At 32.6% G+C, this 26943-nt stretch overlaps 1 protein-coding gene and 1 pseudogene across 7 annotated transcripts; both read left to right on the top strand.

Annotated features, from left to right (window-relative positions):
• Positions 1–7145: 7145 nt before the first annotated feature.
• LOC147394445 (rust resistance kinase Lr10 pseudogene) lies at positions 7146–8793 on the top strand (annotated as a pseudogene).
• A 1765-nt stretch (positions 8794–10558) lies between these two features.
• LOC147394444 (uncharacterized) lies at positions 10559–18312 on the top strand. Of its 7 annotated transcripts, XR_015181653.1 has the most exons (8): positions 10617–12156; positions 12903–13046; positions 14102–14161; positions 14327–14399; positions 14615–14676; positions 15807–15860; positions 17534–17679; positions 17799–17933. XR_015181653.1 is itself a non-coding variant. In XM_086454480.1 (7 exons), the coding sequence occupies exons 1-7, from the start codon at positions 12097–12099 to the stop codon at positions 18084–18086; spliced, it is 825 nt and encodes a 274-aa protein (XP_086310606.1). In that variant the 5' UTR covers positions 10587–12096; the 3' UTR covers positions 18087–18304. The 7 variants fall into 7 exon arrangements, 5 of the variants coding, with proteins under 5 accessions (XP_086310608.1, XP_086310607.1, XP_086310606.1 ...); XR_015181654.1 differs by lacking the exon at positions 14102–14161 and having other exon boundaries at positions 10577–12156; XM_086454480.1 differs by lacking the exon at positions 14615–14676 and having other exon boundaries at positions 10587–12156; positions 17799–18304.
• Positions 18313–26943: the final 8631 nt, after the last annotated feature.

The raw sequence follows: 26943 nt of genomic DNA, 5'->3' as shown, positions 1-26943 counted from the left end.
CCAAATTAGGTACTAAGCAGTAGAAAGACTGTTAAGATGGTTGATTTTCATTCACCCACGTGTAAGCTTTTCATCCATTTAATAATTTTAAAAGTAGTCTGAAGCGTAATTTGTACGGCAGAATAGAAGAGAGGAAATAAACATTAGCGGTACGTGGAAATAGACTTTCTATTCATAAGTGTAACATGGAATGAATGGATAAAATTATATAAACTATTTATTTATTAGTAATTTTTAAAATATAAAAAATAAAAATCGTGATAATCTGATTATCCCACGTGGCCAATTAATTAATTACCCTGACTTGACAAATATGGGAATCGTAGATCTGTGCTTCTCTGGATATGCGGCTGCATTTCTCCGTAAAAAAGTATATCTAGAGAGAATTATGTATTTCGGAGGAGCAAAAATTTACTGTTCTCAAGCTTTTCACATCATGTAATCAATTGAACTTTCCACACATGGGTAGTTAGATTATCACAATTCAAAAAATAAATAGAAAATGATTAGTAAATAGAAGGTGAACATGAGTTTTGACCCGAGTCACGGTATCAACCAATGTTATTTGATTCATCAGTCCACTCTGGCAGTTCGATACCATGGGGATGGATAGGCAGATATAACTCTTCTAAGTTCACTATTTCAGTTCACTTACGCATATATAATTCAAGAATGCAAGTTACAAATATAACTATTTTGTTTATTTAAATCCAACAACAATTTAACAAATTGAAATAGTTAGATTGCAAATTGGTCAATGTAGGCTTGGTGAATTCCTTGAACCCAGGGGCAGATTTACGGTAGGGGCAATGGAGGCAATTGCCCCCACAAGACTTTGTAAAATCTTAAGGATTAATTACTAATGTATGATGAAAAATTGGTTTCCTAAGAGTTTGCCCTCAAAAAAGTTTCTAAAATGTTCTATTGCCCTCACAAGAATTTTGAAAACCTTAATAGATTAGTAGTAAGAGAGTTTCTATTGCCACTTTACTAACGCCACACCAATTGTGAATATGATTTATATAAGAATTGGTGTGGCATTAGTAAAAGTTGATGTGGCAATAGTAATTCTCTATTAATAATTTAAAATAATTTGTTAAGAGTTCGTCCACACACACAAATTTCTAAAGTTTTGAAGGACTTTTGAATAATTTAAAAAAAATTGAAGAGAGTTTTATTGGGCAAACCCATCTGTTGCAATTTTATTTTATAAACTCCCTTGCTTTATCAAGTTGGTCAGTGAGCAAACCCTCCTTTATGAATTAGGCCAGCATGATTAATTTAGTATAATTTCAAATTTTACGAAAGGTCGTTGGGTCTATATGGATTATCAAATTTTCAATCCAACACGACAATCTTCTAGATTTCATGGAAAACATAGATTCAAAAAAAAATTAAATAAAAAATTTAGCCTAATCAAATGTGTTAAAAATAGATCGTTACCAAACTCCCAAATCTAAACTAAAATTCAGCGATGAAAAATAACATTTTTTCTCAAAATTTTAGAATTTTTTTCCTTTATAACCCGTGGCACCAGATCATGTTTTTGGATGCCACAAATTGATGTACTTAGGATTCATTCCACGGTATGTTATTAAAACATAGTATTTATACAAAATGTTAACATTGTTTCCACAAAAAAATCAATCATCAATCCATATGCATAAGTTTCACAATTGTTTTTGGCAAGTTCTCATATTTTGATTACAAGTCAATGGTAACCAAACCTTGGAATGGGGATCTATGTCATAAAACTATTGCAGATACATATAGTAGACGTTGATTTTTGGTAGATTTTATCAAATAAAAGTTAATATTATTAATAAGTTCTTAGTTGTCCCCACGTAAACAAAATCTTGGTTCCGTCCCTGCTTGAACCCAGTGTGAATCGTATGCCAAATTGGTTTGCTTTGTACCAGTTTGCAGTGTAGTCTAAGTAGGTATCAATACTCAAACTTTAACAAACTTCACAAGTTGGCAGTTTCAATTGGCTCGCATTTGGTAAAGTGTGTTGTTACATCTTATATTTTTCTCTCTTGCCATAAAATTATATCTTGTCAAATCCATTTTTTTTTAATGCAAAACAAATCAGATTGGTGATCAGTAATTAGTGGGTGAAGGAGGGCTTGGAACTCAAGTGATGGCATTAACAGTCAAATGTTAAAACCTTGATCAACTTACCAACAAATGGCTTGTATTCAGGAGTTAGAACCATAGCTCAATCAGTTTGACAAATTGCAAAACTTAGAGGTCGTGGGTTCAAGATGAACTTACCCATCACATAAATAAATAAATAAGTTAATTAATTAAAAGAAATTATTAGTATTTTCTAAGGGTATGTTTGATTGCACATGGAAAATAAGGTGGAAAATCAATTTCCATGGAAAATGACATTTTTCAAGTGTTTGATTGCACATGGAAATGGAATTCATTTTCCACCCCATTCAAAAAGTCCACTAAATCATGGATTTCACTTTCCCACCCATATGGGTGGGAAAATGAAATCCACCCATGTTTTCCATCATCAATTATTCCCTACCATCACCACCACCATTACACTAACCTTGTCGTCGTCGTCATCGCCGTCGTCACCATCGCCGTCGCCGTCGGCTCTGTCTCCGACCACCTTCTCTCTCTCTCTTCTTATTTTTCTTCTTCTCCATCCCTCACCTCCTCCGCCACCACCACCACCAAGTTCTCCCCCCATTTTCCTCACTTACCTTCATCGTCGTCGTCGCCACCGTCGTCGTCGTCGCCGCCGTCGCCACCGCCACCGTCGTCGTCGCCACCGCCTCCACCATCATCGTCGTAGCAGCCACCGCCACCACCGCCGTCGTCGCCGCCACCGTCGCCCTCGTCGTCGCCACATCCTCATTCTCCTCTTCTTATTTTTTCTCATATTTTTTCCATGATTTTATCCAAGCGAAATCAAACAATGGAATTTGATTTTCCAACCCTACCTATTTTCCACAACTAATTTTCCATGGATTTCAAATTCCATGGAAAGTGACTTTCCATGCAATCAAACATACCCTAAATTCTTTAATTAAAAATCAACAAATGGTGTAGAAAATCTAATTTTAAACTTTGATTGCAAAAATCCCCATTTTTTTATTTTGATGTTTGATCGAACACGTGTTCTAATTAGTGCCAATGATGGAATAAAGATTCCACGTGTTCAATCGGATTTGGAGTGCATGTTAAGAATTCCGTGAAATGTATTTTAGCGGACTGATTTCAGGTTAAAAATAAAATAAAACAAAAATCAACACCCTAGTAAGTTAAAAAAATGGCCAAGATCAACACGTATTATTTTGATTTTTTTTTTTTTTAAATCCAAAGATGTCTCCACATTTAAATCCTGTAAATTAGAATGACAACTTCAATCGGATGGTTCCAACTTTGCAAACAACACCTTCGTAATTCAATCCAAATCGTCAATGAAATCCAGATCCTAAAAACTTTATAAACATCGATGAATACACAAAAAAATCAGCAGGTTCAGTTTGGGGAAGAAGATTCATAGAAAACTCAAACCGAAACAATGATCACCAGTTTAAATCAAACGATTTGGTGTTTCGATCGAACTAGATACAAACGAACACAGAAAAAATCGGTTTGTAACGATGAAACCAACTGAACCAGCGTTGTAAGAAGATGATGTGGGTGTTTAAAAAAATCGATTTTTTATATTGATCTTCGCTGATTTCAATCGGCTGAATAGAGAGACCGAATCGGTCTCTGTTAATAACGAAGAAACCATATGAACCAGCGTTGTAAGACGATGATGTGGCTAAAAAAATCAATTTTTCTTTATTGATCTTTGCTGGTTTCAAACGGCTGAACAGAGAGACCGAATCGGTCTCTGTTAATAACGAAGAAACTATATGAACCAGCGTTGTAAGATGATGATGTGGCTAAAAAAATCGATTTTTCTTTGTTGATCTTTGCTGGTTTCAAACGGCTGAATAGAGAGACCGAATCGGTCTCTATATGAACCAGCGTTTTCTTTTGAGAAGACGATGTGGGGATAGAAAATCATGATTTTTACTCATCGCACACCAACACGTCATTGCTGTTAATGGGTGTGAAAATAAAAAATAAAAAAAACTCGGGGCACCCAAAACTCCAGCACCTTGTGCTGTTGACAGAACCTAGAAGAAACTCTTTTTTTTTTTTAATTTTTTATTCTTTCTTGCTGTCAATGGACAGTACTACTTTTAGAAAAAATAAATTTATTTTACTTTAAAAAAAAGTTAATTACATATTCTTTTTTCTTTTAAATTTTTTTTTTTTTTTAAACTAAGAAAATAAAACGTTGTCCAATGATCAATCGCATACACCCTAAAAAAAATAAAAAGAAAAAGAAAAAAGAAAATCTACACACATAAGAAAATCAAGCGTCAAGATCCACCAATCATTATACTATCTTCAATAAAACCAACCATTCTGAAACCCTTCATTATTTAGGATCACGTTCGATAACCCTTGATCGACTCACAAGAATAGTATGTCAAAGCCAAATATTTAAAATCAAAACACATGCTCAATAATCGAAAAAATGAAATAAAATAAAAAGTAACAAAAAACAAAGATGCAAATAATGAATAAACAAATAAAGAAAGAATAAATAAAAAAAAATCTAGGTTATTTTAGCGATACTCCCATACTTGGGGTTTTTCAAGTTTGATCCTCAATGTCCCCAGTGGAGTCGTCACTGAAAGCATCCTCGATACGCGGAGTGCACGGATCTGTTTTTGACCCTTGAGGTTTGGGAGTTGCCACCTAGTTATTATGGTCTAGGAACCAAACTGACTCCAAAACGGATAAAAAACTAATCTATTACAGAAAAAATTGAATCCGAGGATCACATTACTAGGTTGGAAGGTGTTAGGCACCAACCCCGTCCGACCAATGTCGGTCTCTACTTATCCCAAATAAGACTACATTGCTAATGGAAAAACCTAGATAAAAGAATAATATAAATATTACCATCGATACGCAAATGTTCTATTCCCTCAGATCTGGTGAAAACTACTCCTTGTACCGTACTCCTTGTTTCGTTCTATCTCCGGATCTAATTTCTGATCTCCGAGGTAAGGTATCTCCTTCTTAGATCTGGATGCTTCAAATTTGTTATGAATTTTGGGGGTGTTTTTGAAAGGTTTCTAAGTGTTTTCCAGGCTAAAATCGAAATATGGGTGTTAGGTAAGGAGTTGGGGCTCCAAAATTAGGGTTTTGGAGAGGTTATGGAGGCTTATTCACCTACTTTTTCTAAGATTTTTTCTTTGATACGAAAATAGGGTGTAGAGACTCCTATTTATAAAGTTTTTTAGATGCATTAGGGTTTGATTAGGGTTTCTTTTAGAGTTTTAATTAGGGTTTTGACTTTGGTCTTATGAGATGGACTTAGTCTTTAGGGTTTTAATTTAGGGTTTTGACTTTAGTCTTATGAGATTGACTTGATTAGTTTAGATTAGAGTTTTGATTTAGGGTTTTGACTTTAGTCTTATGAGACTGACTTGATTAATTTAGATTAGGGTTTTGATTTAGGATTTTGACTTTAGTCTTATGAGATTGACTTTAATACTTTTACTTTAGTCTTTCTTGGTTGACTTTTAATATCTTGACTTTAGTCTTACTTGATTAACTTTAAGATTGACTTTAGTCTTACTTGATTGACTTTGATTTTTGGAGAACCCCATTTTATTATATCTTTAATTCTTTGGGTCTCCCAGATGGAGGGGTCCTTGAATAAATATCCTGGCAACCATCAACAATTTTGGTAGAAAGCCTGATTAATCGATTTTTTAGTTTAAAATTTTAAATTAATTTTATTAATGTTTCACTTTATATTATTTAATATTTTATTTATTAATTTCAAAAATTTTAATTATTAAATTTGTGAAATTATCGTTTTGCCCTCGGAGATAATTTTTTACGTTTTAAGTCGTTTTTCAATGTTCCAGGATGTTTTGGAATCAATTTTTTATAAGGAATTCAATGGGAATGTTGGTTTTTTTCATTTATAAAGTTTTTTGTATGAAGTGGTTGTGAACTTTATGAGGGGCATTTTCGTAATTTTGTCAAATTTTGTGAAAATTGGCGAAGTGATTTATTTGGTTTCGATTTGTTGTTTTATGTGTTTGAATGGATTTTCCTAAGCGTAACGTAGGCTCTAGGGTTGTTTTGATGTTAGGGGTATTTTGATAATTTAATGATTTTTATCGTGAAACTTCTTTTTGGTCTGTAAGATGATGATTTCTATGTTTCAGGGGTCGTATTTTCCTAGCGTAGTGTGGTTTCTAAAATTTTGTCAGTTCGAGATATCTCATCCGGATTTCTGAAACATATCTGGTAACAAAATAAAGCATTGGAGTAAACTTCCATCATTGAGAACCATTGTGATCGGGTTGACGAGTTGATTAATCAGGCGAGTGCAAAAATGGGGTGTCTACAAATATGTTGTACGTTTCAAGCGGAACGAGGAATGCAAAACTCTCCTCTCTCTACTCCGCCATCTGCCTGATTTTTTTATATATGTGTTCCACTCAATATGTGTCACACACATCAATAGTAACATAAGGATGGATAAGCAGCTATAACTCTTCTAACTTCACTACTTCAATTCACTTACATATAAATAATTCAAGAATGCGAGTTACAAAAATAACTATTTTGTTTATTTAATCCAATGACAATTTAATAAATTGAAATGGTTAGGTTGCAAATTGGTCAATGTGGGTTTCACGAATTTCTTGAACCCAATGTAAATCGTATGTCAAATTGGTTCATTTTTTACCAATTTGCAGTGTAGTCTAAGTAGGTATCAATACTCAAGCTTTAACGAACTTCACAAGTTGGTACCTTCAATTGGCTCGTATTTGGAAAAATGTGTTGTTACATCTTATATTTTTCTCTCTTGCCATAAAATTACATCTTGCCAAATCCAATTTTTTTTTAATGCAAAACAAGTCAAATTGGTGATCATTAATTAGTGGGTGATGGAGGGTTTTGAACCCAAGTGATGGCATTAACACTCAAATGTTAAAACCTTGATCATTATTATTATTATTATTATTTTTTATAAGTTGTTAGAATTTCATCATCTAATAGTCGTGGGGCATGGGATTATGTTTAAGGTAATGGAATCAGGGAATTTCAATTTTCCATTGTGGTATGAGAGAAATTTTCTGTCCTTTTGTTGTCTTTTCTGTTGCGACGTGTCTAACGGCTGAGGGTGTTGTGAGCAAAAGAAAATTTCTCCAGATTTTCTGTCTACCTATAAAATAAAATTTGTGAGTTTACCTTGATTTTTTAAATTTCTTCAAGCAATTAGTGTGATTAGCGATTACAAATCAATATACTTTAATCGAGTCCTATTTTGTTGTCATGTCAAGGATAGTTTTGTAATTAGAAAGGTACATTTGTAAATTAGGAATACATTCAATACACGTGGGTATGTGTGATTGATTGATCCAGAATTTCTCTGAGCTCTCTCGGTAAACTTTTGTGAGGAATTTTATTCTACTGTAACCTATCTAGCAAATTTATAAGAGTGATTTTTTTTTTACTAATGATTTTTGACCTCAATCTGACAATTGGATTCAAAAACTCATTGACGTGTTATGTGCAAAGAATCGTAGATTCGTTTCTTTGGAATATATAATTATACCTTTGGGATACATAAAAAGAATCTACGGTTCTTTACTCATGTCACGTCAATTTTGAATCCACTGTCAGGTTGAGGTCAAAAATCAAGGTAAAGATGTTGGGAAATTCCAATTGCAATGGGGAAGATTTTATTAATGAAGTGGCTACCATCGGTAGAATCCACCATGTTCATGTGGTAAAGCTGATTGGATTCTGTTCAGAAGGTTCAAAGAGAGCTCTAGTATATGAGTACATGCCTCATGGATCACTTGATAAATATATCTTCTCAAAGGAAGCAAGACGTCACTTTTTAAGCTGGGAAAAACTCCACGATATTGCTGTGGGCACAGCTAAGGGGATTGAATACCTACACCGGGGATGTGACATGTGCATTTTACATTTCGACATCAAGCCTCACAACATCCTCTTAGATCACAATTTCACCCCAAAAATCTCGGACTTCGGCCTTTCGAAACTGTACCCTAAGGAATATGATTTTGTTTCTGTCAGTACTACCAGAGGGACAATAGGATATATAGCTCCTGAATTGATATCGAGAAACTTTGGGGTTGTGTCAGATAAATCGGATGTATATAGTTTTGGAATGTTATTGATTGAAATGGTTGGAGGAAGAAAAAATGTTGATGTACGAGTAGATAATTTGAGTGAAATTTACTTCCCATCATGGGTTTACGATCAACTCCATCAAGGCAGAGATCTATGTATTGAGAATGCAACGGAGATCGAGACGAAAATTGCAAGAAAGCTATGCATGGTGGGGCTCTGGTGCATTCAAATGAAGCCAGTGGATCGTCCTTCTATGACTAAAGTGATAGAGATGCTAGAGGAAAACGTTGATAATTTGCAAATGCCCCCCAAGCCTGTCTTATCTTCTCCTAGACAAACATCCATGAATGACTCTCACTCAGATTCAACTTGGACAGAACTGTCTATCATAGAACTGGAATGATATATGCATATAGATATGAGATTTTAGCACTACTTAGTCTTACAAGGTGCTGTAATATGAAATTTTAGCGTTACTTTTGAATGAAAAGGTTCTGTAATAAACATTCCAATGGACGATAATTCAAAAGGGTTTCCTAGAAAAATGGATACTAAGGTAATTTTTCTTGATCATTAAGAACCCTATATTCTTCCCCCATCTCAGCCTCTGGTTGGACTATAAAAGTCTTAATTATAATATAATCTACATACTGGGGCTAGTAGAGGACCAATGGTCATGTAGTCAGCTATGAGTCCACTGAGGGCCGACTGAAGCATAAGGCCACTTAGGCAATTGCCCAAGGCCGTTTATTTATATTTTTATTTTAATTTCTCAGCAAAAGTTTACCTTAATTTTTTTTTTTCCCCTATAAATACTCTAACCCAAAGGGAGGAATGACATTTAAAAACAATTCTTTTGTCCATAAAAGTGTCATGTCCCAATAATGACTTATTGTAGCTATTTTATAAGAACAGGGTACAGTTATCGATCCTTAATCATGAGTCAATTCTTTAATAGTGTGATTTTGGCGACCCCAATTTTAGAGACCCCGAATTCCCATTGGTCCACGTGGCATAGAGAATGTAACAAAATTTCTCCCACACAATGGTATTTTGTTCTTCCAAACATAACCTCAAACATTAATACCAATTTAAGCAACCCATTAGGTTACAAGATCTAGGATTCTAAACATGTTAAATCCATTACTATTTTACAATATCCTAAATGTGTTAAATTGGTTACTATTTTACAAAATCACGTTTCTTTTTTCAAACAATTAATATTAAAATTAACATTAATTCTAAAAAAAATAGTGGTTTCTTCCATTCTTAAGAAGAGAGCTGTTATTGGCAGCCCAATTAGAAGAGAGTTTGTTATTTGCCATTCACAATCTTCTTAATCTCGATCGATCGAAGGTGATCTTGCATCCTTTAAAAAGGTAGATTTTGCTCGACATATCCATAATTTGCAATGTTAAATGTTTGACCAAATTAATTTTTATTTGTAATACATTATTAGGAGACTGGTATAAAGGTTAGTAGGGATAGTACTAATATGAAGCATAGTTTTAAAAACTTGGTTTGTATATTATAATTAAAATGATTTTTTTTTTAAATTTAAATATTTGTTATCTAGATAAAATATGAGTTAATGATTAAACATCTTCTAATCTACCTTATTTTATATATAAAAAATTATAATTATTTTCATATAAATACATATTAACAAATAATTGTAAAACGAGGTAAAAAACTCAAAATTTAAAAATAGTGAACTTTCTTAATATCTCATGTTGCCATACAAAGATTGATAAACTATGCCATTGCTTTTGTTTGATTTATTTTGATCTTCTTTGATTAATATTGTTAGAATCACACTACAGGAAAAAGGGGAAATAGCTGCGACTTTTAAGCGACGGTCAGATTTTGACCGTCGCTATAAAGTAATTTAAGACGCACCTCACTGAATCACTCTCTCCGTCTCTCTTCTCAAACTCCAAAAACCAATCAGATTTCACTCTCTCACTGAATCACTCTTTCTCTCGTCTCAAAGAGAATTAACTGCGACTTTTATGTAAGATCTCTGTCTCTCGTCTCAAATTCTCAAACTCACTCTGATCTCTCTCTCTCACGGAATCACTCTCTCTGTCTCTCACTAAATCGTCTCTCTCTCTCTCTCATTTCAAAATCGATTTACAAATGACCTCTGTCTCTCAAACACGTGAGGGTTCAATTTCAATAGATCCGATCCGATCTCGGTCTCCCGAAATTTGAGAAATAGACTTCCTTCGACAGAAAAGGTATGTGTTTCCTGCAATTTTGTTGATTTTTCTCTCCAATCGATGACCTAAATCCTAGATTTTTATGTTATGTTGTAATTTGTTTGTCATGTTTTGAGATATATTACTTCCAATGCCTCAACCATGTGGAAAATTTTGATCTTCAAGGCTTGTGATTTTATTTTTTTTTCCTATTTCCACAGATTGCAAGATTGAATGAAGGATTGTTGTTGTTCAATGCCATTCTTATTGTTCCAATGTTTCAGATTGTTTGTTCATCCCATTTGTTTGATCTGAATTTGATTGTTGTTCTGTTCTTCTTGTTGATTGAAAATGGTGTATTGTTTCTTATTTGTTTGGGTTTGTTTGTGTGTTACTTGATGTATTGTTTCTATAGTTTCATGAACTAACATATTTTTGAAACATATTTAAGGTCACAACCATATCGAAGAGAATTCAACATTCACCTCGTTAAGAAAAATGAGTGAAATGCCAGTGGCTTCGTCGACTCTGATATTGTCATTGAATATTAATTTGATATTTACCAAAAAAAAAACTCTAATGAATAAGTTAGAAAATAATAATTTATTTCTTATTTATAGAGTTCACCTTAGCTTAATCTTGATTTGGTAGTTACAGAGCTGCTGGTTGGGCATTAGAAAGGAAATAGAAGCTGGAAGATGTTGCTGCTGGTTTGGAGGTAAAATGCAATTCCTTAGACACATTTTACAGTGTTCTGTTCTCTCATGCATAGGGTTCTTAAATATTGAGTTTTTATTTTTATTTTTGCTTAATTGCACAAGGATATGCATACTTCACTTCCCTAGAAATGTTTTTCTTGTGGAATTAAAACGTGTACTTCTTGATAATTGATTCTGATTTTTGATAATAATCCAAATATTCTTAAACAACTCTAGTTCATGCAAGTTCGACTAGATTCAGATGAGTCATATTATTTGTACTTAAAATCATTGTATTCGTGTGGTGGTTATAAGAACTTAAATCCAACCTACAACTATTTGTTAGCCAAATTTCATAAAAGATGGTTGGACATAAATCTGAATACTTCTGTCCTAGTTTCTTATGGACAACATCATTCTTTTTTTCTTTATCCTGAAATTATACTTTTTACAATGTGATGTGTACTCTACATAGAAGAGTGGTAATACTTGTGCATGTTTCTACAATTAATCACTACGTGAAAATTCCGAATTTTAATCAAAAATTTTTGTTGGGCCTGGCCCGACGAATTTTAAAACTCAAAAACCACGGCCTGTGGACCACGTTTCCAGTCTCACTTTCACGGTCTTTCTGTCGATCTCATCTATTTTTCTCTCGATCTCATTTATCTTTCACTGTCTCTCACTGTACTCTCGAACCACCTCGCTCTCTCTCTCTCTCTCTCTCCATCTCTCTCTCACAGTCTCTCTCGATCGATTGATCGATCGTCCTCTCCATCTCTCTCTCACAATCAAATTTGTGTACTCTCTGATAGCACGAAGTGATTTATCGACTTCAGTCCGCAAAGGTTTGTCTCTCCTCCATTGACAAACCCCTCCAAATCTCATCTCTGTTTGATCTCAAGATTAGGTTTAGGTTTTCATGTTTTTTTAAGTTCGTTAATGGAGGTATCAATCTGTTTCTGGTTTTTCTTGCAATGGTTGTCCATCTGAGGGCAACTGGAGATGTTCCGATACTTAAGCAAGCCAAGTTCAAGGTATTTATTCTTCCTTTCCAAATTCATATATATCTGTATATCATCATGATTCATGATTGAGGTTTACTTTTGCTTCCAATTTTCTTAAACTGTTTGAGAATTAGGGATGCTTGAACTTAATTTTTGGAATCCTAGAATCATTTATTTCTCGATTTGATAGTTGCAAGTTGTAACAATCGAAAACCCTGGATTGATTGCAACAAAGTTTCATTATTCCCTTTAATTCTGAAGAAACTTTTAGAACGCTAACCTTGATTAGATTAAAAAAAAAACGGTTAATTAATCCGATTGTTCGTTTTGGATCAACTTGGGTTTAAGACCATGTTTCCTCATGCTTTTATAAGAGACACAATATAAATGTAATGACCAAGACAAATCTGTTGATAGATTAGTTGTATGTAAATTAGCATCTTTGTAGAGTTAAAAACATCTGTTAATCAAATTATTTTTTTCAAACAAATTAAGTGAGTCAACATTCTAGTTTATAAAAATCCTTTGGTTTTCTTAGCTCTCTAGATTCGCAGAGGTAGCTTGTTTTATGATGTTTTCTCTTTTTAATCCCTTTTATTTTACAAATTTTTTTAATCCCAACATTTTAGTGTGGAACAATAGCTTTTTTTATGTATGGCTTACATCCTTTCCCTATTTGGGTTATAATGATCAAATGTTGTTGGATTGTGTATTTCTATGAACATATTGATTTATAACTAATTCATATACTTGGGTAATGTTGGATGGAATTGAAGTCAGCTGCTTATGGAGAATTGATATCCATTGGAGGGCTTGGTCTGAGTGTCAATGGAAAGCTCAATTCAACCATTACAGAAATTTTTGAAACCAAGCTTTCCTTGGATAGCTCTCGATTATGCTTCAAGTTCTACGATGTTGAGGTGAGTTCAGTCAGAATCATAAGTCATTTCTTGTTCGATGTCATGGATATTATTGGGATTAATGTTAATATATTGTCCTTGTATGACATTTTTACGTTCTTCTATAGTATATATTTACTAACCTTAGGAGTTTCCATGACAACTTTTACCATTTAAACTGTTGAATGACTTGGATGTTTTAAGAAAGACTTATTTGTTATCATTGTCCTAAATTGAAGTAACTCTTGTTTTGCCTTTCTAATATAAGTAGGAATAACTTGTGTGCTTCCGTTGGTTATATCTCTAGTTGGATTGTTCATTGCTAACATTTGTAACTAGTAAGTGATATAAGGTTCAAAATGCTGGCAGTCCTGAAATTGAGAAAGAAACCAATTCATCCCTTGGTGGTTCATTCACCTTAAAGTGGAAGGGTATGTCTAAATAACACCTCGGACATCACAACATTACCCCAAGAATGGTATCCATTTTGATCTCATATTTTTTTATTAGTAGAAAATTTTCTGTGAAAACTCAACTGCAATATGATTTTAGCATTGCCCAATTTGTTTAAAATAGTATCTATTTTAGTTTGTCTTTTAGAAGTGGGCTTCTTTATTATAAGAGATCAATAACAAGAGATGATTTAGTAGTTTCTATGATGATATGGTTCAAGAATCAGGATAGATATGAATATTCTTATTACTTAGCCAATGGGGTAAGGCATACTATATCCTTGCCAAATCGGTAAATTGAGTTCAAGGAATGGGATGAGATATTGGTTGCTCAATGTGTTGTGAATGGCTGTTGTCCAACAAACATGCCACAATACTTATAGTCTTTTTTTTACTTGATCCTGAGATCTCCTTCACATGAGGGTTTTTCCTAACCCCTTGAGTTACGAGGGGATTTTTAACCTAGCTATCTTTGTTCAACCATGTTGTTTGGAGTCAAAGTTGGATGGCTATTCATTCAAAAGTAGTAAAAGCTTCGCTTGATCTTTTATCAATACTGCAGGGTGCTTCCTATTTTTTTCTGCAACAAATTTGTAGTTTATAAATCTTTCATTGATCATGCAGGTACCTTGTATTTTAGGTGTCAATTTTTATGATAAAGATCTTTTAGAATTTTTGGAGCAGGTAATTATTGAAATTCTTTTTTCTTTTCTTTTAATGAAATCTTTTCTTTTCCACATTTGTTTACTGTGTTTTTCTTCTAGGTTTCTTAATTAATCATTCTCTTTTCCTTTTCAAGTTAAATATACTTGATGGTATCCTTACTCCTATTTATGTTTTGATCTCCAGCTTGCCGAGACAGATGGATCATCAACAATGCCACCATTTATTCTTCGAGTCCTTAATTTCAGAGCATGTAGAGGTAGACATGTTTAAATCCTCCAATTTTTATATGAGTTTTATGTGATATTGATATGTGGTTTACTCAATCTTTATTAAATTGAGTTGTTCAAGGAATAGGATGAGATATCGTTTTCTTTGTGTTGTGAACGGTTGTTGTCCAACAAACATGCCACAAGTAGTTACAGCTTTTTTTGAGTACTAGATGTGAAGGGCTCATATGGTCTTTCCTTACAGGGAAAACAAAATTTTCACTGGAACAACTTGATATGCAAGTGTCAACACTTACCTCGGAGTTGGTGAGTGAACTTGTATGTTATTTATCAAATACTTATTTAGAAACCTGAATGGGTCTTCACTCTTGGTGATAAGTTCATGCATTCTTCATCAGATTTCCTCTAATTGTAGTGTATATAGTGTTCTAAATTTCCCCCCACAATTGACATAGGTTACTTCCCATATGTTTCTTTATTGGGGGTATGTTAATCTTCTTTTATTATTCCACTTTTATATTATAGATATCTATCTTGTTCAAGATTTTTGTCTCTTCATGTTTTAGCAACAAGTGAGAATTTCATTATAAAATGTTCACCAATTTTTAATATTTATCCTATCATCTCATTTTTTTTTTCTTCAAAATGGGATGAACATGAATATTGCAAGCATTTCTTGACAAACCATGCCCTTGATGCCATTCTTTTGTTTGGCTTCAGTTTTTAATTTTAGTTTTATTAAGTAATGATATGTAGACTCCCATCCATAAATAAAATTCTTGAAAAGTAGACACCAAAATTCCTTGTGAATAGACTGATAAATATAATGCATTTACTACAATTCAACTCAGCAAATTCTTATTTACTCAAGATGTATTTCTTTTAGTTTTTGTTTTTAATTTTACTAAGTTGTTTCTCTGATTTTGTGGGTGCATTACATGGAAAAGAAAAATCACTTGTTCTAAATTATCTAGTTTAAGATTTTTTTTTTTCTTTTGCTATTATTATTTTTGTTACAATTGTCTAATGGGTAATGGAGTTCCAATTGGGAGAAGGAATTTGCTACAAGCAATTGGAAGGGTTAAGCATCCAAACATTGTGAGATTGGGGGCTTTGTCATCTACTATGGTTAAAAGATTGTTTGGTCGTTCTCATTTTATCTCTGGTTGGCAATTGATATAAATATCCTTTGTTATTTTTTATGTTTTTATTTTATTTGATTAAGGAAATCGTAAGTGAAAGAAGGAAAGATGTGGGGGTTTATAAGACATAATATCGGTAGCAGAGGAGTACCATATGTTTCTTTGAGTTATTGATTTTGATGATTTGGTTCTTTCTTGGTTTAAATTTGATAAAAATAATTCGATTTGATTTGGTAGTTTTAGTTTATAAAGTGAATTTGGTATTAATATCAGATTCTTGGGGACTCTTTGCAGGACTCCGACCTGTGGTATTTACTTCAGGAAATTACTCAGACATCTGTCCGAGAGGTATCTCTAAGATTGCTCTTATGTATCTTTTCTTTCGCTTCAAATTTGTTGTTTACTTGATAGTAGAATATCTCGAAGGGCAAAATCACATTCAGGTCAGGTTATTCAGAAAGTTGCTTATCTTTGGACCTTTATGTTATATTCAGAAATCACAAGGGATCACTAATGTTACATTTTCTCTAATTATTAAGCAACACCATTGTTATTGTTTGATAAGTAAAATTGCAATGAAAATGGAGATCAAGAAGACCAACAAAGGAAATAAAACAAAACCTACAACAAAACCAAGCCACTAAACCACACAAATATCAGACCCACTAAAAATAATTTTGTTTTTCCATTCCATTATGTCCAAAGCTAAGTCTTTTGTTATTGAAAGACTTGAAGAGGTTGCCTAGCAAAAAAAAGGGAGAGAGACTTGAAGAGGTCAATAATTCTTAAACCTATATTCTGGAAGGCTAACGAGAGGCATGCAACCTATGTCAATTGTGGGGAAAAATGTAGAGACCCTTTGGGGATGATTTATTTGGACCTTCTTGGTACAACGTGTTGAGCTTCTCATACAGTTTTCCTTGTGGAGCATCTACTATGGTTCAAATATTAGCGTTGGGAAAGAAACAAATCTCTATCTCCTATTAATTTAAGTAATCTTGAGGTTCTGTTTTGGGCCCTCACAGACAAAACCTGTTAAGGTACGTACTGCCCATATCTTGTGTTATTCAATTACCAAGATAGTGATGCTTTTGATTTATTTCAATCATATTGCCAAGTTTGCAAGTCTAAATACAACATACTTAGGTTCACATTCACTTTTTAAGTATGAAGATGAACCATTTTTCATTTCTTATTGAATGTTTTATTTTACTATTACTTGTTATTTAATTTTGACCCATCTGTTAAGAATTTTGGTTCGTCATTATGTACTGATTGGTTACTTGTTATTGAATTCTTTTTGTTTTACTATTGATTGGGTTCACATGCACATTTTAGGCATTTCATATGGGTAGTGACTACATGTCCCATGATTGAATACCCAGATTGAACTAGACGTTACTAGTGAAAACACTGTCAAAAAATATTAGGATGACAAGTGCCCTATCAAATGAAATCATCATGTTTTATAGAGCATCGGTAATTCACTTCCATATCCCATAACGTGTATTTGCAGCCATGTTTTGGTTTCGAATGACATGAGCTTTAACAGTTCAGATTATTTGTTATATCACTATCTTCAAGAATATGCTGCAGTTAGTGGTCTAGAATTTTTTTTATCTTTAAATAACGTGTATTTTTTCCATTTATTTTATTTTATTTTTCTGCTTTGATTAAAGTGACCACATGAAGCGCTACTCATTAAAACTGTCCCATTTAACTTATAGTCTTAGTTGCATATTGCATTTCCTAACTGATTTTGATTACCTGCTTATTAGGCACTCTTGGCCAGTCCTTGTTTGGTTCCTTGTCCTTCTTTCATGTGACATTAGCTTGGCATATTATCCTTGAATTCAGATTTGTTTTTCTTGTATGATTTAAGAACAAGGGAAGATTGGATGATCTGAAAACTCTTGCATTGTTCTAGATCCTTTTTTTTTCTTCAGATTATTAGTATGATTCTTCTTTTATTCCATGTGTCACAAATTGTTTAGGTGGGTTCCTAATATGCTCTTTCTCAGGTTTCACGCATTCAGCATTTGCTTTCGGATATGAGGCAGGGATCACTAAATGTCCAATTGATGGTAACTTAGTCCCCCTTGGTGCTCTTATTACATTTGTACAAAAGGGACTTCAATATCTTGAGATGGAAGCGAACTTGAGTAATGTGAGTGTGCTTAATTCATTGATAAATGATATTTTACATTCTTCTTACGTTTCTTAGAGCATTTTATACTGTATCCTCTGGAGTTTTATGCTGATCGGTGCTTGTTTTAAGCTTTCTAGGGTGATGTAGATGTGGATGACGGCTTCTCCTTTCTTCAACCTTTATATGTGTGTGTGTGTGTGCGCTCGTGTGTGTATCTTTGCACGCGTGTGTGTGTGCGCACTTGTGTGTGTGTGCGCATGTGTGTGTGTGCGACTTGGAGTGTATGTGTGTGTGTGCGTGCTTGCCTATGCGTGAGTTGGATTCCAGTGACCATTTTATTATGTGTGTGTGAGTTGGATTCTGTGAGAATTTGTATCAGTCTGTGTAATAGTAGCACAATGAGATCTAATAGAGAGGGCATTTAGGTCTTTTCATATTGATAGTTGGGGTAGGTCATCAATTTCAAAATATAGGTGTATCTCCAATATTCAGCAATAAATGAGGGGGCTGGTGTAAAATTTTTATTTTATTTTCAAAAGCTTTAATAGCGACAGCCAAAACCGTAGCTGAAGCTGAAGATTAAATATATTTTTTTTAAAAAGACTACCCTATAGCGACGGCCAATTGCGGCTGTCGCTGTAAGTCTTGTACCTAACGTTGGTCGTCGATATAACATTTAGCGATGGGATTATTAGCGTCGACTATCGACGGCCTCCTGGCTGTTGCTAGATGTTATTGCGACGGTATTGTGTACCTATAGCGACCGTCGCTATATCCCTATTTTACTGTAGTATCAATGGTAGTTAATAAAATGTTTATGTAGTAATATGTAAGTGATGGGTGCCACAAATATTCTTAAAATACAACAAAATCATGTTTTTGACTTATACATGAAAATATTTTTCTAAATATTTCTGATGCAACAAAAAAGATTTGACGTCCAAGATTATGATTTTATTAGTAACCACTATAATTCTTCCAAAGGTTATAAGGAGAAGCAGTTAGATTCTAATGATAAAGATTTTTGTGAAATGGAAGAAGAATTTTGTACTACATATGATTTAGGAAAAACATTGAATGATGGTGAATGTCCATTTGTTGGAATGACATTTGATGGTGTGGTCGAGAGATATGATTATTATAATGGGTATGCAAGAATGATTGGTTTTAGTGTGAAGAAACGAATGACAAATAAGCATTTATTTGATCCCAAAAAACCCTGTATCTAAACATTATGTTGTTCAGCTGAAGACTCTTACCACAAGGTCATAACTCGAGAAAAAATAAGAGATTTCAAAGCCCAACAATATTTTTAGATTACCTAAATCTTGAAGGGAAATATGTGATAACAAAGTTTGTAGCTGATCATAGTCATGAACTTGTCCCCTATAATAGTTTACATTTATTAAGGTCACACGGAAACATGGAGCCTTCTTAGATTGGACTTATCAACAAAATGTACTCAGCATGACTTGAACAATAAGATATTTTTTTCCTATATGTGCGTAGTAGTTGGAGGAGCCCAACACCTTAATTTCATAAAGTTTGATTGCAACAATTTAATACAGAGAACACGTATTGAATTTCTCAAAAGAGATGATGTGTAGTGTCATCTTGATTATTTCAAACAAAGAAAAATATGAGAACAAACCTTTTCTTACTCATTTCGGACCAATGAAGAGTATGAAATAGCTAAGATTTTCTTTTCTGCGATGCAAAATTGGGAAGTGATTATAAGTTATTTGGTGATATGATTTGCTTTGATATAACTTTTAGAACAAACAACGATAGTATGGTATGTGCACCAATTGTTGATGTTAATAATCATGGACAAACCACACTTTTTGAATGTAGTTTGCTAGATGGTGAAATGACTGAGCCAATAATTTGGTTGTTCAATACTTTCTTGGAGGTTATGGGAGGAAAAAAATTGAAGACAATATTTTCATATCAGTCTATGGCGATTGTGAATGCAACTGTTGTTGTATTCCCATAATCTCCTCACAGGTTATATCTATGGCACATCTATTAAAATGCTACGAAAGATTTCAAATCGCTTGCCCACCAATTCAAGAGATGTATATATAATCCATAAACAATTGAAGAATTTGAAGTTGGGACACATTGCTTGAAGATTATGGGTTGAGAGATAATAAGTGGTTGGAGGGGTTGTATGAGTTACGTCATAAATGAGCTCAAGTATATGCTTGTGCTTATTTTTATTATAAAATTCTCATAATGGTTTAATAGATTATAACATGCCATTGATATTCATTTTTATGTAGGATTCATTTCGATCGGCACACCAATCATTTTATAGTCAGTATCCAAATCAATAGCCTTCATGGTCAAGAATGTATCTACTATACAATTTTGTGGGACCTACAGAAGAAGAAAATAGACCATTGTATACTCAATACCAAAATCAATTATCTTCATGGTAAGGAACGTATCCACTACACAATTTTAGGGGACGCACAGATCAAGGAAATAGACCACTCTTTAAAAGTGGCATACATATGTCTCAACAAATATGTAAGTACTTAGCTTAATGTTTAATGCAAACCATCATTTAGTTTTTATATGTTAATTATTTTATAGGTACTTTCTACACAAACCCATGAACCTCTAGGACTAGTTAGAAAATTGAATTTTCTAGATCCATCGATATCTTAATGGGTATGATTTTACCAATATATGATATTTGTGTATTAATTTAAAAAATTATCATAATGATGTATTAGCTATTTGTTTCGTATATTGATTAGGGAGTGAATACAATATTCTTGATTTGTTTTGGTAGGGAGATTTGTTTGGTGGTTTAGAAATAGCAAGGATGACTTTTGGTACAATTCTTACATATCACGTCAAGTGAAAGAAAAATTGCTATATAAGTTGCAATAAAAAATAAAAAATTAATAGTCTTTTACAATGTTTTTGTTAGTAGACCATACACTTTTTATTCATGTGCACATTTTTTTAATTAATAAATGTGAAGTTTGTGATTCTATTAATTATAATTGTATGAGTGTCAATTTTTTATTTCCAACTTGATGATACGGGGTTACATTAATCCTTTTAAGAAAATTTATTAATTGAATCAATTTACTGAGCCAACTCAAAAAACAATGAGTCAACTTGTCAATTCAGCTATATATTTATATACACACACGCTGACAACAAAAATAAATATTTTTGTTATTTATGATATTTAAATATTTAATTTATCTTTATTTGATTTGTCTGAGTCAACTCAAAAGTTATCAATTTGACTCAACTAAAGACAGTTAAGTTGAGCTTTAAAGTTGGGCGTGAAGGACTAAGAAAATCCAGTTCTTTTAAAAAAAGAGTATTACTTGATTGAACGCGTTGGAGTTTGGAGGTTTTTTTTTTTTTTTTTTTTTCAAAATATTAAATATTAATTGATTACAGAGGTTTCTCTAAAATTATAATCTCAACATAACAAAACGTTATAACAAAGATTCAAAACATTTCAGTAGTTGTCTGAAATTATTACTAGGCTTATATATCATCATTTAAATAAATAAATAAATAAAAAGAAAAAACAGAGTTTATATTGGCACCCCAACTTTTAATTATTCTAAATCATTTATTTATTATTTTTTTAATTGGAGTGTAATAAGTAAAGTTGGAGGGACTGCCGAAAAATATTTCAAGTAATCACCCACGTGTAACCTTTTTATCCATTTAATAATTTTAAAAATGGTCAGAAGTGTAATTTGTACGGCAGAAGAAGAGAGGAAATAGGCTTTAACTGGACTCTGTAGTCTTCTTCTCTTACGGGTACGTGGAAATAAACTTTAGCTTGACTCAGTAATCTTCTTACCTGACAGATTATGTGGAAATGGACTTTCTACTCATTTGGCATCATAAGTGTATATTATTTAAATTATTTCTTTTTTTTTTTTTTTTTTTCTTTTTTTTTCTTTTAGGAAAAAAATAAGAATCGTGATAATTGATTATCCCACGTGGCAAAATCAATCGATTACCCTAATGTAATAAGTATGATAATCATAGATATATGTTTCTCGAGATACACAACTGCACTTTTTCATAAAATATAATTATTTTAATGGATATGCAAGGATGATTGATTTTAGTGTGAAGAAACGAAAGACAAATAAGAGTCAATCCGATCCCAAAAAAATCTGTATCAAAACATTATGTTGTGCAGTTGAAGGCTCCTACCATAAGGTCATAACCCAAAAAAAAAAAAAAAAAAAAATACATATATATATATATATATATATATATATATATATATATATATATATATATATATATAGGGTCAAGTTCAAGGGCCATATGAGAAAACTTTCGTTTTTCAAAATAAGGGTTAGAGATTTTGGATTGAGCTAATTTTTTGCAAGGATGGTCACTATGATGAGAAAATCATCCTCACAAAAAATCAGCTCAATCAGAAACTTCTAAATCCATCAAAAGTGATTTACAAATTAATGATAAAAAGTGGTAAAAAATCGACGGTCCACATTCTAAATCACTTTTAATGGGGTTAGAAGTTTCAGATTGGGCTGATTTTTTTTTTTTTTTGGATGATATTCCCATCATAGAGATCATCCTCACAAAAAATCAGCTCAATCCAAAATTTCTAACTCATATTTTAAAATTTTATTAAAAACGAAAGTTTTCTCATATGTTTTCTCATATGGCCCTTGAACCTGACCCATATATATATATGGGAAATGTTCAGCAACAAATATTTTGGCAAAACATTTTTCAAAACATGGGTTAGAGGTTTTGGAATGAGTTGATTTTTGGCGAGGATGATCTCTACGGTAAAGAGATCATCATTACCAAAAATCAGCCCATTCCAAAACTTCTAACCCCATCAAAACTGGTTTACAAAAAATTGACGGTCCACGATTTTTCAACTTGTAAACTAGGGCTAGAAGTTTTGGAATGGGCTGATGTTTGGTGAGGATGATCTCCTCACCGTAGAGAACATCCTCACCAAAAATCAGCCCATTCCAAGACCTCTAACCCATGTTTTGAAAAATGTTTTGCCAAAATGTTTGTTGCTGAACGCCCCCCATATATATATATATATATATATAGAGAGAGAGAGAGAGAGAGAGAGAGAGAGAGAGAGAGAGAGAGAGAGAGAGAGAGAGAGAGAGATTTAGTGGCTAACAGTATTTTTAGATTAACCTAAATGTTGAAGGGAAATATGTGGTAACAAAGTTTTTAACTGATCATAGTCAAGAACTTTTCATCTCTAAGGGTATGTTGGATTGCACATGGAAAATAGGGTGGAAAATCAATTTCCATGGAAAATGATATTTTTCAAGTGTTTGATTGTACAGGAAAATAGAAATTCATTTTCTACCCATTCAAAAAGTCCACTAAATCATGGATTTCACTTTCCCACCCATATGGGTGGGAAAATGAAATCCACCCATATTTCCCATCATCAATTCTTCCCTACCACCACCACTACCACCACCACCACCACCACCATTACACTAACATCGCCGTCATTGTCATCACTGTTGTCACCTTCGTCGTCGCCATCGACTCCGTCTCCGACCACCTTCTTTCTCTTTCTTTTTCTTTTTATTCTTCTCCATCCCTCACCTCCTCCGCCACCATCACCACCACGTTCTCCCCTCATCTTCCTCACTTGCCTCCGTCGTCGCCATCGTCGCCGCCGCCACCGTCGCAGTCGTTGTCGCCACCGTCACCGTCGTCGTTGTCGTCTCCGTCGCCGTTGTCGTCGTCATCGCCACATCCTCCCCCCTCCCTCTTCCTCGTCATCTTCTTCTTCCTTCTCCTCTTCTTTTTTTTTCTCATATTTTTTCTATTATTTTATCCAAGTGAAATCAAACAATGGAATTTGATTTTCCAACCCTACCTATTTTCCACAACTAATTTTCCATGGATTTCAAATTCCATGGAAAGTGACTTTACATGCAATCAAACATACCCTAATAGTTTACATTTATTAAAGCCTCATAGAAACATAAAGCCTTCTTAGATTGGACATCAAAAAAATGCACTCAGCAGGACTTGGACAATTAGATATTTTTTTCCTATATGTGCACTGAAGCTAGATGAGCCCAACACCTTAATTTCATAATGTATGATTGCAACAATTTAGTATAGAGAACAAGTATTGAATTTCTCAAAAGAGGTGATGCGCAGTGCCATATTGATTATTTCAAGCAAAAAAAATATGAAAACAAATAGTTTTTTACTCATTTCAGACCAAGTATGAAATAACTGGTCTTTTTTTTTTTTTTTTTCTTCTGTGATGCAAAATCTAGACAAGATTATAACTTGTTTGGTGATGTGATTTACTTTGATACAACTTTTAGAATAAACAACTATAATATGGTATGTGCGCCAATTGTTGGCGTTAATAATCATGGACAAACCATACTTTTTGGATGTGGTTTACTAGATGGTGAAATGACTGAGGTAATTATTTGGATGTTCAATACTTTCTTAGAGACTACGGGAGGAAAAAAATCGAAGACTATATTTTCAAACCAGTTTATGGAGATTGTGAATGCAATTACTATTGTATTCCCATAATCTCATCACATGTTATGTCTATGGCACATCCATTAAAATGCTACAAAACACTTATCTAAAATATTCGTTGATTTCAAATCGCTTGCCCACTAATTCAAGAGATGTATATATAATTCAAAATCAATTGAAAAATTTGAAGAAAGTTGAGTCATATTACTTGAAGATTATGGGTTGAGAGACAATAAGTGGTTAGAGGGGTTGTATAAGTTACGTCATAAATGAGCTCGAGTATATGCTTGTGCTTATTTTTATTATAAAATTCTCATAATGGTTTAATAGATTATAACATGCAATTGATATTCATTTTTATGTAGGATTCATTTCGATTGGCACGCCAATCATTTTATAGTCAGCATCTAAATCAATTGCCTTCATAGTTAGGAATGTATCTATCCACCACACAATTTTGTAGGACACACAGAGCAAGAAAATAGACCATTTTATACTCAATACCCAAATCAATTGTCTTCATAGTCAGGAATGTATCAACTACATAATTTTATGGGACGCACAAATCAAAGAAATAGACCACTCTCTCAAAGTGGCATGCATATGTCTCACTAAGTATGTAATTACATCTTTCAACACTTTCTTAGCTTAATGTTTAATACAAACCATCATTTAGTTTTATATGTCACTTATTTTATAGGTTCCTTCTACGCATACCCATGAACCTCAAGGACCGATTAGAAAACTGAAATTTCCAAATCCATTGACATCATAATGGGTATGATTTTACCAATATATGATATTTGTGTATTAATTAAAAAATTATCTTCTAATGATGTATTATCTATTTGTTTCGTATATTGATTAGGGAGTGGATACAATATTCTTGATTTATTTTGGTAGGGCGATTTGTTTGATGGTTTAAAAATACTAAGGATGAAATTTAACAAAATTTCTCTCACACGACGGTATTTTGTTCTTCCAAAACTAACCTCAAACATTAATACCAATTTAAGCAACTAATTAGATTACAAAATCCAGGACTCTAAACAGATTAAATCTGTTACTATTTTACAAAATCCCAACCGTGTTAAATTGGTTACTATTTTACAAAATCACGTTTCTTTTTTCAAACAATTAATACTAAAATTAAAAAAACATTAATAGTAGAAAAAATCATGGTTGCTTCCATCCTTAAAAATAGAGCTGCTATTGGCACCCAACTTTACTTATTACACCCTAATTAAAAATAATAATAAGTAAATGATTTAGAATAATTAAAAGTTGAGGTGCCATTATAATTTTTTTTTATTTTTTTCATTTTAATGATTGTATATAAGGCTAATCATAATTTTAGACAACTACTGAAATTTTTTGAATGATTGCTATAAGGTTTTGTAATGTTGAGATTATAAATTTAGACAAACCTCTATAACGAATTAATATATAATATTTTGAAAAAAAAAAAAAAAAAACTCCAAGTTCCAACGAGTTCAACCAAGTAATATTTAAATAAATAAAAATTGGATTTTCTTAGTCCTTCACGGCTAACTTTAAAGCTTGACTTAATTGTCTTAAATCGAGTCAAATCGATAATTTTTGAGTTGACTCAAACAAATAAATAAAGATAAATTAAATATTTAAATATCATAAATAATAAAAATATTTATTTTTGTTGTCAACGTGTGTGTGTGTATATTGCTGAATTGACAAATTGACTCATTGTTTTTTGAGTTGGCTCAGTAAATTGATTCAATTAATAACTTTTCTTAAAAGGATTAATGTACCCCCTTTTGTACCAAAATCAACCAAATGTAGCTATGCTTGATATTTGTACGAAGGATTCAAAATTTATCATCAAGTTGGAAATAAAAACTTGACATTCATACAATTACAATTAATAGAATCACAAACTTCACATTTATTAATTAAAAAATGTGCATAAGAATAAAAGTGTATGGTTTACTAATAAAAACATTGCAAAAGATTCAGACTTCAACTCATAAGGGAAAAAAAGACTATCATTTTTTTTTTAATTCAACTATTGTCATTAGATATTTTTCAGTTAAGTCGAGCTTTAAAGTTAGCCATGAAGGATTAAGAAAATCCAATTTTTTTATTATTTATAAATATTACTTGGTTGAACTAGTTGGAGCTTGGACTTTCTTTTTTTTTAATTATCAAAATATTAAACATTAATTGGTTACAGAGGTTTGTCTAAAATTATAATCTCAACATTACAAAACATTATAACAATCATTCAAAAACTTTCAGTAGTTGTCTAAAATTATGATTAACCTTATATACAATCATTAAAAAAAGAGAGTTTATATTGGCATCCCAACTTTTAATTATTCCAAATCATTTACTTATTATTTTTTTAGTTCGGGTGTAATAAGTAAAGTTGGGGTGCCAATAGCAGCTCTATTTTTAAGGATGGAAGGAATCACGATTTTTTCTAGTGTTAACGTTTTTTTAATTTTAGTATTAATTGTTTGAAAAAAGAAATGTGATTTTATAAAATACTAACCACTTTCACGTGTTTGGAATTTTGTAAAATAGTGACAGATTTAACATAAGTGCTGGATTTTGTAATCTAGTTGGATGCTTAAATTGGTATTAATGTTTGAGGTTAGTTTTGAGAGAACAAAATAGTGTGAGAAATTTTTTAATAAATTCTCTATGCCACGGGGACCAATGGGTATGAGGGGTCTCTTAGGGTTGTCAAAATAGCCCCATCTTTAACGTGGAACCCCC

This window comes from Akebia trifoliata, chromosome 9 (genome assembly GCF_017979445.1).
Source record: "Akebia trifoliata isolate Shusen 1 chromosome 9, ASM1797944v1, whole genome shotgun sequence".
Lineage (NCBI taxonomy): Eukaryota > Viridiplantae > Streptophyta > Magnoliopsida > Ranunculales > Lardizabalaceae > Akebia > Akebia trifoliata.
Note: the sequence above shows the minus strand (reverse complement) of the source record. Positions and strands in the feature narration are given on the sequence as shown.